The sequence below is a fragment of the Barbus barbus genome, assembly GCF_936440315.1.
Source record: "Barbus barbus genome assembly, chromosome: 25".
Classification (NCBI taxonomy): Eukaryota; Metazoa; Chordata; class Actinopteri; order Cypriniformes; family Cyprinidae; genus Barbus; species Barbus barbus.
In genome coordinates, this window is record NC_136753.1 from 22,708,423 (window position 1) to 22,723,338 (window position 14,916).

At 35.1% G+C, this 14,916-nt stretch overlaps 2 protein-coding genes across 2 annotated transcripts; both read right to left on the reverse strand.

The window, feature by feature from the left end:
- Positions 1-88: 88 nt before the first annotated feature.
- On the reverse strand, positions 89-3,604 carry LOC306844469 (ER membrane protein complex subunit 3). Its single transcript, XM_079376626.1, has 9 exons — positions 3,502-3,604; positions 2,801-2,991; positions 2,669-2,726; positions 2,490-2,583; positions 2,283-2,387; positions 2,095-2,176; positions 1,933-2,012; positions 1,119-1,201; positions 89-980 (listed from the first exon to the last, which is right to left on the reverse strand). The coding sequence occupies exons 2-9, from the start codon at positions 2,953-2,955 to the stop codon at positions 852-854; spliced, it is 786 nt and encodes a 261-aa protein (XP_079232752.1). The 5' UTR covers positions 2,956-2,991; positions 3,502-3,604; the 3' UTR covers positions 89-851.
- A 785-nt stretch (positions 3,605-4,389) lies between these two features.
- LOC306845044 (protein transport protein Sec61 subunit alpha-like 1) lies at positions 4,390-11,901 on the reverse strand. Its single transcript, XM_079377568.1, has 12 exons — positions 11,759-11,901; positions 10,933-11,000; positions 10,780-10,845; positions 10,522-10,600; positions 9,111-9,242; positions 8,797-8,906; positions 8,082-8,235; positions 7,834-7,994; positions 6,412-6,609; positions 5,687-5,878; positions 5,520-5,596; positions 4,390-5,436 (listed from the first exon to the last, which is right to left on the reverse strand). The coding sequence occupies exons 1-12, from the start codon at positions 11,763-11,765 to the stop codon at positions 5,250-5,252; spliced, it is 1,431 nt and encodes a 476-aa protein (XP_079233694.1). The 5' UTR covers positions 11,766-11,901; the 3' UTR covers positions 4,390-5,249.
- Between the last annotated feature and the right edge of the window lie 3,015 nt (positions 11,902-14,916).

Here is a 14,916-nt window from a genome sequence, read left to right on the forward strand (position 1 = left end):
TTTTGTTTACTGTAATGGTGGACATTTTTCTTCAACAGTGGTAGAAAAATTAATTAAATATAAAAAAAGAAAATACAGAACAGTGCATCCCTCTTTAGTAAAACAGCTTTATTAAGAATGTACACATCAAGTAAATGTAGTGAGGAACATTTAACAAAACCAAAAAAAAAACATTTAATAAAAATCCAATAAATATATTAAACATGCCAATAAATCTTAATCTGTAATGAGGATGTCTTTTCACTACATACTCAGTGCATGGTGTATTGGCACCATAAGAAAGCATCTAAAACACTAGTAAATTTAGGAACATACTATTAGGTAACTGAACCTATGTTATGGTCCGATCCACATTTTTCTGATCCACTGATCCAAAATGTCATCACTTCCTAAAACTTCCTTTTTGCCTACTTGATCCAAACAATTGTATGGTCCTAGTAAAATAAGAAAATGGGGCTCATAAAATAAAAATGTTAATTTTGTTTAAAGAAAAATAAAGAAGACATAGCCATAATCATCAGGGAATGTTTTCAAGAAAACCAGGCCACACGCTACATTATAGGGTGTTATGTAATATTTCGGTTGCATTGTATGAATGCAGTCGCAAGAGAATCCATAAAGCTCAAAGCTTTGTCACACTATGAAACTTACGTCTGAGCAAAAATGAATAATGGAGGGAATGGTGCATGCATATTACACAAAATGTGATATGTCTGCAATGAGGTTTATGACACTTTCTAGAAAAAGAGAAATACTGAATGGAAGTGATTTGTCACTCCAAAAACCAGTCTGACAATTCACTCTTCTAATTCAGGAAGGTCCGCCAGAACCTCTCAGTAGTGGACAGGCACTTAGAAGATGCCCGTTGGCAACTCTTTGCTGAACATCCCAGACAAGTCCAAGTCCTTACTCATCAGATCCTCCTCAACATTCTCTAAGGCCCACTGATGATCAGTCAACTCCAGAGCCTCCCATTCCGCCTAAGAACAACATTCACATACATAAATCTTAAAAAAAAAAAACTAAATGAAAGTTTGCAGCCTCAAAATAATATATAAAACAAAAAAAATTTTTTTGTAAATTTAAAAAGATAGTGTGCAGCTACTAATTTGTGATACCTTGAATGCTTTGTTTGTGTCAGCAGGCATTGCCATTGCAGCACCGCTCATCTGTTCCTGCATGATGCGAGACTGATCTGCACCTGTTGCAAATGTAAAAAATAATAATTGCATACGTACTTCATATACAGGGCTTACGCTAATTAAATTATACAAATGCAACATGAAAAATGCGCTTATAATTCTAAAATGATTTTTAAGCTAAATGTAAAAGCTATTAGACTATTATTAAGCTATTAGGCAAAAGCTATTAGAACAACACAAATGTAGCCCTTGTGCTGTGCTAAAAACTTTTATCTGCTTTGGTGTTCCCAGTCAAAAATGACCACTTTTAAAAATGCTATATTATCACCTTATCTGGATCTTACTGTCAACTTGTTTTTTCAATTAGCACAGATTTGTATTATTTTTTTTTTTTTTTTGGAAGTGACTGTAAGCCTCACTGATCTGAGCTTAAACATCTCAGTTTTTGAGTGATAAAAACTATTTTTTGTGGAGAATGTTGGGAATATTCACTGAAAAATGGTACAAAAATCTCCCCGGCAAAAGTACACAAATTCAACCCAAAAATAAATTGCCCCAAAAGTTATTATACCCTCTGTGAGCAAAGTCAGTAGTTTTTAGTACAATGAGATAAAATATACTTTTTGAGAAAAAGCATTTTCAGAAAAAGATCCTGCTCTCTAGGGCAAAATGACCAGAATACAAAAGCAGACAACTGATAATATTTAGATCAATATTACAACGTGGCATCACCGCTGGAGTAGGCCAAAATTATGGTTTATTGAAATGGAACATCAGTAAAGTTATTTACCATTGTCTTGTCCAAGAATCAGAGAATACATGCTCCTGAGACCAAAGACATTCAGGAAATACCAAGATGCTGAACTCACCCTGTGGATGTATACGGCACACGATTGTTTAAAAACAAAGCTTTGAATGACATAAGAACACTCAAGGGGTTGAGAGCACTAACCAGGAGGCATCTAGAGAGAGCAACTCAATTCCCTGCTGCAGCATAGGCTTGAAGCGGAGTGTGAGAGGAAACGGTACCTTTGCTTGAAAGAGGACAGAATTACAAACAGGTTAAGACAAATTCTGCAAGAATAAACCAGAAGTAGCCAAGCTCTCATATTTGATAATGAAAAAAATTGTATCTCTTACTTGTGACAAACCCAGAAAACGTCCAGTTGATCCAACCACCAATAAGGATCATAGGCAGGACGTTTGTCACATTGCCTTTCATCATGTCTGTCAACATGCTGGGATCTAATTGAGCAAATAAGTATCATGACATTGACCTTGTCAATCAATCATGACTGTCATTCCATGATATAATATATTCATAAAAGTATTTCCACCAAGACTCACCGGTCATTGGAGATGGTGGGACCACCTTTCTTTTGGTCTTTTTGAAAAATCCATCTTCTTGATTATTGAAGTAGAATTTTCTCATCAAGAAAGACTATTTTAGAAAGAGATAATATTTCAGTTTCGGTCATTCAGAAACATCTCAAGCAAAAGACACAAAAAAGATAACAGGGGCTCACTTGTTTAGGGATGTACTTTCCATTTTCCCGTAAAACTCTGCTCCTGATGAGAACCTGGCTGTGTAGAGAACGTGATCTTTAGGATTTTGTAACATTGTTATATGGATAATAAAACAGTCCAATGGAAGTTACCTGTCTGAAACCTGCTCCAATGTGAGCTTTTTGTCACTTTGTAACAGAATTGAGACATAATGGCGAATCACTCCAACAAGAAAAGTAATAAACACAATTGGCAGCACAACCCAAAGACGAATATTGGAGTCCAGGAGGAGCTCGGGCTCAGCCATGCTTTAGTGAAGGGATGTTGATGGGATATGCCCACCCTGAAACAGACAAACAATGAGATCTAGTAATCTCTTGGGCTCAGTAATCTAATACCCTGTTATACTGAGATCACCGTGAAGCATTATGGATTAATGAATAGTAGTACATGTATATAAAAGGACAGCACTGATATTTTCATAATAAGCTAGTACTCGACTCCCTCGAGTGCCTGATGAAGGTTAAATATGTCAAATCTGCTTCATAAGAATGACATGGTATCGAAACGATTTCCAATTCATTTGTTCATATTCATGTCAAGTTCATACATGTCTATTTCGTCTCTCATCTATTACAGAACACAGAAAAGCAGGTGCTTCAGATTTCAGTTTAAATCCACCCATTGTAACGACGCATCAGGGTTAGCTTGCTGCTAACAGCCTTCTTTCGGGCTTAGGGTGGTGAGGCATCTTTTTTGATATATACACACCTGCACCGAGCATATGCTATATTTTCGACGCTACATGTTGCGACAACTGAGTCTTTATCATAATGCACGTATTTGTACCTACTCTTGTATTCAAATTGCGGTTTATCTCTTCGAAGCCCGATAACGACCCAAACCAGGATGCGACACCATCGAGCCGCTGCCGCTAAGATGTTTCAAAATAAAAGTCATTTCTGTAACATTTTCATAATTAAAGTTCAAATATAAAATTGGCCTAAATGATCAAATTAATGTGTCAGTAAAATATAATCATAATATATAAGTATTATTATAAATGATTGTATATGTTTATTTAATTTTGACTGTTATATCACAGCAATTAACATTCTTTTGTCCTATTTTGACTTGTTTTTGTTAAAACACTGTTTTTGGTATAGAAACACTAATACTAATATAAAATTATGCACCGCACTGCACTGCACACACACATACACACAAACAGTTATATTTATATAATAGAAAAAAAATCAATCGACCCAATTCTTAGGACAGGATCAATAAAAATGAAGGTCAATAAAATTATAATTTTCATTAGCATAAATACAATTAAATTAATATTAGCATAACATTACAGTTTAATGTATTTTTTAAACTATAACACTTCATAATCTATTACATCATTAAATTTGACACTATACCTGAAAGGATAATACAGTATGTCCTGACCCCCAAATACATCTCAGACAGGAGTATCAAATTTGAATTTATAAACATAAGCAACTTATTTCATTATGGATGATGCCATGCATAATACATCACATTAAACTAAGAAAAAATGGTGACAAATGATCTTTTTCTTTTTAATTAATGAAATGCAGTTGCCGTGGGGGTTCTGCACAGAAATTGTTTCACTCTGAAGACTACAGTAACAGTCTTTCATCTTCAACTAACATCTTTAGAAAACTGTGCTAGAAAAAAAACTGCTCAAAATTTACAAAGACCAATCCCCAAGAGTGATGTGTGGCCTTTATAAGAAAACAACATGAAACATTCTTACAAACCACATCCTCTCATATCAACACTGGCATGTTCATTAACAGGCAGTTTCTGTAGCATTTGGTCCACTAAATGAAACCACAGCTAAGTAGATCTAAAAGGGTCGATATTAGAAATAATTTAGTAGTGTGACTGAAGCACACAGAACCGTTTTATAACAGCTTGTAAATACAGGAAGAAAACAACAAACATAAATATAACAAACTCTGTTGGCAAAATTTCAACAAATTCAATGCAGTAATCTCAAAGGAATCGCATTGATAAACTTGGGCAAATTTAACAACCAATCTCATGTTATCACACACTCAGCCCACACAAAATGCAACACGCAAATGTGCACATACCCACACATACACTGTAAAAATCTTTTTATTTACACCAAATCAACCATTGCCATGATGGAACATTGCGCTCACCTGATCACACATATCGAGACACGTTTAATTCAGGGCGTATCAAAGGCTGATCAAGTTTAAACACGTTACTTATATTATGAATTACTGAATGGAACTACATGGAATCAGAAACACCCATATATAGATACTCGCTTGGGAGATTGGAAATTGTGAAAATGAAGAATGGTTACATTCCCATGCTTAATACGGAGATATCAAGCTGCCATATTTTTCCCAAGAGAACGGAATAAAATTCACTCTGCAACTCTGATGCGAAGCGAGCCACTACAGGTCAGGATCAGATGCACAGTGGGAGCAAATCCTTGATGTTGAACATTGAATGTGTGCGTAAAAAAAAAAATCATATAAAAGAACTTAACCTCATAATTCAGTCAGTCTGATGTGGTCACAGATGGCCGTACTAAAAGAGGAGAGCACCCATACTGCCCATTTCACTCTGTTCTTTCACAAAGATCTCAAAGTACTGGTAGATGATAGTGACGGCCAACAAGATTCCAGTTCCTGAGCCGATGGCTCCCAGGAAGTCGGCCATGACTGAGAGGCCACCTATACACAGGCCTCCGAAAGCTGCAGCTGTGGGGATGTACCTAAACGAGGATTTAAAGAAAGCTTTAGTTATTCTGTTTGATTCGTTGAGTCTAATTAAGTTTGAGGGCTCTGTATGTATTACCTGTTGAGTTCATGGACCATAGAAGTTTCTCTGTGTCCCCTCATAACCATCTGCTGTTCTTTCAGCTGTTTGGCGACCTAAGTAACGAAAAGTGTACATATGCCATAAGTTGACTGTACAATGCAGCTCAGTGTAATCAATAAGCAGGAACAGTCTAATGTTCTTACATCTTTGGCAGAGGATCCAGACACTTCGATCCAGGTCTTAGAAAAGAAGGCACAGGATCCCAGCATGAAGATGATGTAAATGATGGCATGAACTGGATCATCCAGTACTGTGCCGAAGGACTCTGGGGGAGAGAGGTAGTAACAAAGACCACCTACTGGATAAGCACGAGCTGGCCCTCCACTTGAGGAATCCTGTTAACAGAGAAAAAAAAAATGGTCATGTAATTTCAAAACAGCGACTTCATCTTCACCTGGTGTGAGTGTACATAATTTTAAACATGTACGGGGTTCTGGGCCCAATACAGGGCCCTCAACATCTTAAGGGGCCACAGATTTATTTAAAATAATTACATTACTCTTAACATGTTCTGACTCTAAACTAAATACTAAATTAAAAACAACAACATTTATTGAAGAATATACAGTTCTTGAAACAAAAGGAGTCATAGCAACTTAATTTAATATATTATTACTACCAGTTTATATGAATAAATATTTGAAAACAATTAATCAACAAATAATCAAAATGTCAATTAATTATCAAATAATTATATTTTGAATATTGTGTTGAACAACGGGGGGCTTTAGACTCACAAAAGATCATTTAAAAACTCATTTATAGGTGCAAGTAAAAAAAAGCATGTTCAAACTGAAAAAATTAAATAAACACAAAAACAAACTGTTCAGACAACACAAATATGGGAAAGTTTAAACAAGTCACTTACCGACCAAGTCCCCAGCAGATTCACCAAGAAGTTCCCACTGAAGCGCGTGGAGAGCATTTGAGAGATGACATAAAGGTTGGAAACCAGTGCAGACTGCAGGATGATGGGAATGTTGGAGGTGTAGAACAGTTTGATGGGATACGTGTTGTACTGGCCACGGTAACGTGCAGATTTGATAGGGAGGTCGACTCTGAAGCCCTGTGGAACAAGAAATAATATGCTTAGCATCTAATACTTGAAATTTGGATCATTTGTGACCCTGGTCCACAAAACCAGTTAGAAGTGGAATTTTTTGGAAATTGAGATTTCTACACCATATGAAAGCTGAATAAATAAGCTTTCCATTGATGTATGATTTTTTAGGATATGACAATATTTGGCCGAGATACAACTATTTGAAAATCTGGAATCTGAGGGTGCAAACAAACAAACAAAAAAAAAAAAAAAAAAAAAAAAAAAAAAAAAATCGAAATACTGGTCCAAATGAAGTTCTTAGCAATGCATATTACTGATCAAAAATTAAGTTTATATATTTATGCTGGGAAATTCACTAAATATATTCATGGAACATATATTCCCAACATGATCTTTATTTAATATCCTAATGATTTTTGGCATAAAAGAAAAAAGGATAATGTTGACCCGTACAATGTATTTTTGGCTATTGCTACAAATATACCTCAGCGACTTAAGACTGGTTTTGTGGTTCAGGGTCACATTTATAAACTAATATTCAAGGTATCATCTGTTGGAAAAACCGTGAAAGTAGAGCTCCACGATTTGAAAGACACTATACTAATAGAGTAAAACTGTAACATAGTACTAATATTTATTTTATTTCTTCATTTTCAAAAATTAAACCAACCAGCTTTTATTCTGGTGGAAACCCAAAGCCAATTTACAAGCACTTCTTATAGAAGGTATAGGAGGATGTTAGTGCAAATGCACTTTATAAGTGACCCAAACCATTAGCAGATGCAGAGTTCCTGTGGAACAGCATTTACTGTGAACTGAACTGCTGTGAGACACCAAACAGTGGATCATGAGCTTCTTGGATTTTAAAAAACACAAGGTCGCTTGTAGTGCAGAGATAGATATGTATGTTTGATTAATGTTTATGCTTTGTTTTTTTTATATAATTGCACTGAGCCATATCAGAAGGTAAGGTGAAGGCATTTTCACAAGCAAAACCCAGTCATTCCAATTAGAATCTGCACAATCTGAAGTTTTGTATGAGGGTGAAAAACTTTCCCCATGCAAGTTTTGCTCATTTCCAAGTTGGCCACATGAATTTGCTGCATTTAGCAACCAAAACCTACTTAGATTGAAAGTGGCTTCTGTGTGAGTGGTGCTTCTTTCGTCACTGCACTATGGAACTTCTCTTGCCAATGTGACCACACCTTTATGCAATAACCCACTAACCTGAAAGTATATGACCACTGCAAAGACGAAGACTGTAGCGATGAGGTTCAAGAGATTGGGCAGGTTCTGTCTGTAGAAGGCCTCTCTCAGTGCTCGCACTTTATCAGTACGAGTGGCCAACAGGTGGAACAGAGCAATAATGGCTCCCTCAAACTCAGTACCTGTAAGTACACAAACAAAATTCAGTCAGGATCACTGAAGAGACCACAGAATAGTTCAAAACAAGATGTTACGTCCGGAACACAAACCTCTTCCTGTGTTCACTGTGGTTGGGCTGAACGCCTTCCATACGATTGTCTCACAGATGTTGGTGGCGATGAAGAGAGAGATACCAGAGCCTAACCCGTAACCCTTCTGCAGCAACTCATCCAGCAGCAACACGATCAGACCAGCCACAAACAACTACAAAAAATATACAAATTAATATTAACTGATCAAATACAGCCTCATTAACTAAAGGAAGGTGTTTAAAAAAAAAAAAAGAGGGTAATGTTCTTCACAAAACAAATCACAAGATATGACTGAAGAGATCCAAGGTGTTGATCAGTCAGTCTTTTTATAATGTCCCTCATTTGTATAGATAGCAGATCCGAATACAAACAGACAAGATTATTTGAACAATGCCTGCAAAGGTCACTATGATAGGCAGAGCAAAGTCCAATAGCTTGAAGGAAGCTAGAGAGAGAAATGGTTCCACAATAAGGCAAAAACTGATCCAATATATCCTTCAATGATCGTAATCAATGATAATACCTGGAATAAGGAGTACTAAAGTTAAATGTACACAATAATAATGACTGAAAATGGAAAATGTGCATTAAATGAGATTCGTTTGGAACCAAACATATCTGTTAAATGGCCGAGCAGAGAATGTTATTGGCTGAATAAATTGATCAGTTTACAAATATATCAGTTTATCACTACAAAGTCTAAATATTTCACACAGAAAGTATGTGAATTTACCTGGATGATGATGAGGAGGCAGATTCCAGCACCCATCTCTGAAGGGTCTCCATACATGCCAGTCATCACATACACGATAGCCTGGCCAATGGTGATGATCATACCAAAAACTGGTGGAAAGATCTCACAGTTAGATATCTTAACAAAACAAATGCAATGACATTAAGATGGGTTTCCCATTATTGCACTGGCAGCTGCATTAGACCTTTCCATTAGTTTCAATCAATGAAGTGACATAAAACATAATACACATCAAATTTATATTTACATAAACACACACACACCATATAATAGAAAGTTATAATATGTCTCACGTTTCTGAGCTCCATTGAAGAGCGCTCTATCTTTAGGTGTGTCTCCAACCTCAATGATTTTTGCTCCAGCCAGCAGCTGCATGATTAGACCAGATGTCACAATGGGAGAGATACCTAACTCCATCAGAGTACCTGAAACACACATTATTTAAACTTTTAAACCAAATCAAATTTTTCAAAGACTGATGACCAATATAAAACACAAAAAAAAAAATGTTGTATACCAGATACTACATATAACCGAGTGGCTTTGGAGTTGTGCTGTCAATCGATTAAAAAAATTAATTGCGTTAATCACAAATTTAAAATACTAGGATTTACCTGTGAATGTATTGAAATAAAGGAATGCATGACAAACTAGTTTAAGGAAACAGAACCTTTCACATCTCCGCCAGGAATGAGACAATCCTTATTATTATTTTGTTTTAATTCAGCCGTTATCAGCCTTTATACTGGCAATAAAACGTTTACCAAGCCACATCGCTTCAATCCCAGTATACATTTACCCAACTATTATCAAAAGTATTTCTAAATAAATACAAAACAAAACATTTTCTTGTGGCCTTACATGAAATATTATGATAAAACGCATTATGAAGAATTGGACTGTTCTGCAGGTACATTAAAGCTAACATTAGCATCATGCTACATAAGACAATTTATGAGATTAATAGTACATTTTTACTCAGAACTCACTTTAAACCACCATCGAGCGTTTGTAATAATTTCCTTTTGCGATCACATGTGTATACACTTTGAGCGGCCGCGGTACATTATAAAAGTAGCCCAAAAAAATAAAAATTAAAAAATAAATTAAAAAAATTATTCGCAACCCAAGGCTCGGTAATTTTTCCCGAATCTGTATTTTCAAAATAGCCCAATTGGGCGGGGAGACCGCGACCCTGGCAACACTGATTCGCTGTACCCTTATCAAATATGAGTATTTGATAAGGTAGTATCGCCTCATAATCACACAATCTCTGCATCCCAATGTGCATACTATCAATCCTATATGCCCTAAATAGTATTGAAAATTACTAATATCACATAGAATTTACGATGACGGCAAGAAGTTGGGGTGAAACCTTATAAAACGATTAATTTGCGTAAAAAAAAATATTAACGCGTTAAATTTTTAAGATTAAATCACATGCATTAACGTTGACAGCCCTACTTTGTAGTAAATATTAATTTTAGATAATTATGTATAATTTATTGACAAGTTTTGGCAGATATTAATTTTCTTAACATCAGCCTGAATTCACTAATTAAATGATATAATGCTGTGCAATTGTTATTAATCTGCCATTGATGCTTAACACGTCACTTTTTTAATTAAATCATTTGTCTTCAATCAACAGAGGATGACTAATTCAATCACTGCTTGCACTGCTGATTCAGGTACACGCACCTCTGTTAGATGCCAGGATCACTCTCATCCAGTAAAAGGGATCTGCCGAGTCTGAAGACATAATTCCAAAGAGGGGAATCTGGAGGACAGAGATCACCGTAGATCATTCAAACAAAGTTTACGGTCTCCCACAGCAAATAAAGCACACCCAAAGATGGTAATGTTTGGTTTGAGAGGTTTATAAATGCACAAGAATGACTTTGTTGATCATCAACAGCACTTCAGAGAGCTCAAGAGTTTAAATAATAGTGAACATACCTGGCAGCACACCAGAAAGATGAACAGGGTGATTGCAGTCCATAACACTTTTTCTCTGAACTGAATCTGTGGGGAAGAGATTCAAGGAGTTAGTATAGCTAAAGCGCCACAAGAACAAGCAAAGCACAAATATGATGTGATCAAACTGCATACCCTCCTCTCTGGTTTCTGGATCTCCGGTAAAACCACACAGAATGGCTTTATCACCTCTAGGAATTTAACTGAAAAAGAAAAGAAATGCACTTAGGTTTACATCTGTTATGTCTAACATGAGAAACAAGACAATGTTACTATCCCAAGTAACGACGTGATTCAGGCGACGTGGCTTTAGTGTTTCTGGGATTCAAACAAGTTACTTGAATCAGTCTCTCTTGCAACGTCATCATTCAATCCAAGAAAAAAAAAAACCGTTTTGAATAACAATCTCAAAACCTCATCATCAAAACCTCATAAATGCGTCCTAAAACTAAAATCACGCTTCACGCAAAAATAATGATTTACAGTTATCGACGGTAGCAGACTTTTGAATATTTGTGTTAGCCTATATTTTAAGTATGCACAATGTTTCTAGTTAAATTACTTGTTGTGTGCAGTATATTACACGTTTAAAAAGCATACAACGTCTATGCGATGAAAATAAACAGCAAATGCGATATGTGACCATGCTAGTTTACAGACCAAGTAGGCTGCTAGCTGGCTATGGTCGCTTTAAAAATCGGCACAATTACAAATTTAACCATTAAAGTCACATTTTAGACAACAAACAATGTACATAAAGTGCGTGTTTTTGTAAACTCGACAATAAAACAACGAGGAACATGAGATTCTGACAGTAAAACACAGATGCTAATCTAAAAATGAATCAAGGAGCACCGCAAGCTACACAGTTATATTTTAAATAGCAGTTGTTAATAACTACAGAATGCGTTAAACTCCTTTTAAATAAACTCGAAGTAAAGTAATAATCACGACGACTCACTGGCCATGGTGTCTCCTCTGATGGTGGTCCCAGTCTAGCGGTTAGCGTGCTCAGGACACGTCATCACCCAGAGCACTAATACACGTCAGTCTCGGTGCCACAGAAACAGCGGGTGGGCGGGATTAGTGGCCCGGAAGTTGTCTCTAACACAGGTATGATTGTAATAAATAACAGTTTTGCAGTTTCATTTTTTTCACTAAGTCTTTATGTAATAGATATTTAGGTTTCTAAGATGTGAGTGTGCTCAAACGTAGATTATAGTTTGAACGTGTAAGGTTGTCACGTGTAAACTGTTACTTTTCTCAGCGCAGGCCAAAACTGACAAACCAGAATCATTTATGATCAAATAAGTACTTTGTATTTTTTATACAAATGCTAGGAAAAAACCGTTGAAAGGTGTATTGTACAATTTTAAAACATTAAAAGATTAAACAATTTAGTATACAAATATCCCCCATAACTAAAACAAACACGTGCAGCATTTTTATGTCTCAGAGGACACAGGATAAATTAATATGTTGTTCTTGAAAACAGGATTAATGAATGTTTTGTTTTGTTTTGTTCAGCACAACCGATTATATATTACATCGAATTTTAATAGATTAAAATGACTCATAGATTAGAATTATTAACACGTTTTATTACAGTTGCAGTCTAAATCACTAATGATACTGACAGATGCATTGATGCAATAGCCAACGTTATTCTTTACGAAGATAAACCTTAAGGTAATGTGTTTTGTTTTATGTTGTTAGAATTATTTCAATTAGAACACAATACCAACAGTTAAGAAGCACAACATAGCCAGTGTTTAGCTATATAGATTTTGTGGTGAATTGTAAAAAATAACTGAAATGTTCGGTTTCACGTCTAATTTTTAAAAATATAACTTCACTGAGTGCATCTTCAACATTGTCGTTTAATATAGGTTACTTGACACAAATAACCGACAGGAGGCATCACTTCCTCAGAAATCAGGAAGCTCTTGACTCATGGAAAACCTGTTGCTGAATCAGAGGTATTAGAATTCATGAACAAAAACTACCAACTACTATGATGCCACATTTATTTGGACATATAAGATACCCACGATAATGCCATGATGTTTGGACATGTACCATCATATTGCCAGTATTCTGATTATCTTTTATCAAATTATCATTTGATACCATCATGGTAGTTCCACTTTAGTGCTTTTAGCACGCTTCTGTGATTTGAGATTATGATTTGATTTGACAACAATGCGATTCACATTGTCAGAAATCTGACAGATATAATCTGATGTATTTTATGTTATTATATAATTATATTAAAAAGTATAATTTTATGAGTTGATGTAATGAATGAATAATGAAATTGCTAACTTACCTTTTTTAAACAATTATAGTTCATCAAAACAGATTTGTTGAATGGGTATAATGTGATTATGACAGCAGATTATCCTAGTCTGGTGTCTGCATCTGATGCAGGCCAGTCTGACACACATAATCACTGAGCCGTACTAATATTCACACCAACCAAGGATGGAACAAATGAACACATGGCTATTTGCTCAGGACTTTATGCGCTCAGCGGCTGATTCTGTGGTGTGCTTGTTCTGGTTAGAGATGAGCTGTCGTCTGCACTTTAATAAAGAGATACTTGTTCCGACTGGTTATATAATGGTCAGTGAACTGTGAGATAACACAGAGGTGAGGCCAAGCAAATACCACACAAATCATGCATACTTTTCTCACCATTGTTCATTTTCTTTTACATCTCAGTGTTGTGTCATATAAGGCAAAATGTCATATAGCACTTTGTTTGTGTGTGTATGTACACCTCATGTAAATTCATAAAGGAATAATATTTCAGCCATGTTGAAGGATGTGGAATCTGGACTGAGAAAAAAAACGAAGTGGCGTGATACATAAGCAAAGGAAATTAATATTTCCCAAAATGTTCATTTTCACGTACACCAAGGCTTTCTGCTTCATTTATTTTTATGGTGTTTGCATTTCTCAGTGAGATATAGTCCATTTGAGCTGCTATTTTCAGATGCTGTTAACATAACGCAGGATCTAAATTCTTCAGTTGCTAACTGTGCTGAGAGTTATGTGATTTATTTTATGGATTATTTCAGTTGGCTCATCCGATTCACCTGGGTTTGGTTTACAATTTGAGAGAAACAAATTGCTGAGCTACATCCTTTTTTCAATGCCTTACATAAACTGGTGAAGTTAACTTATTTAATCATGAAAATGAAGTTGGTTCTCAGTTTTAAATTCTTATAAGAACTCGAATAATACTAGGTACCAGTACAAATTCATATTTCGCTTTCCTCTTAATGAGCTGACAAGCCAATTAAAAAGTCGATGAAATCTACTTCGGAGGTAATTGGCCACAATTATAGTCATTTGCCCTTGTGAACAGACTCTTACTACAACATAGAGTCTTTGACTTAAATCAGTTGCATTAATGCTTAAAAAAATATATATTTAAAAAAAACATTCTGTATTTTACTCTTTAATGATTTGTTTTTATTGTATATTTATTCAGTTAAGAAAAAATGTTTGTTTGTTTATTTATTTAAAACAAAAATATGAATAATATTTAATAATAATATTAAAAATATTTGGATGTGTTACTATTTATTTGTTTATTTATTTAAAATATATATAAATTTGAATAGCCTATTTTAAATATTTTCAAATAATTTTAATATTTAAAGTGCAATTAAATGTGGGGGAAAAATGTGCAGAAACCATTTTCATTCAGAAGTTGCTAGTACATTTCACAAATAATTACAAAGAACGCATTAAAGTAAACCTGACATTTTGAAGTAGAAATACTGAAATAGTATTTTCTTGTAAAATGGGGCCTACTCTAATAATCTTTGTTATATTTATAGTGTAACGGGCATCTTTTGGCAAGGTATTGTTACTTTAAAATTTTGAAACTCGTTATATAGTTTCTCTGTGCTCTTTCTCCCTGCTGTTTAATGATGTAAAACCATTTAAGCTTTATGTAAACTTGCTGGCCTGGAGCACAAGCTATTTTCCAACATCCAGAGACATTTACTTAAGTGACACCCTCATTTATTTATCACGTCAGAGATATTATCCCTAAGCCTTTGATTAGGCATGACAAATTTGTTTATACAGAGTAAACTTTGGTTA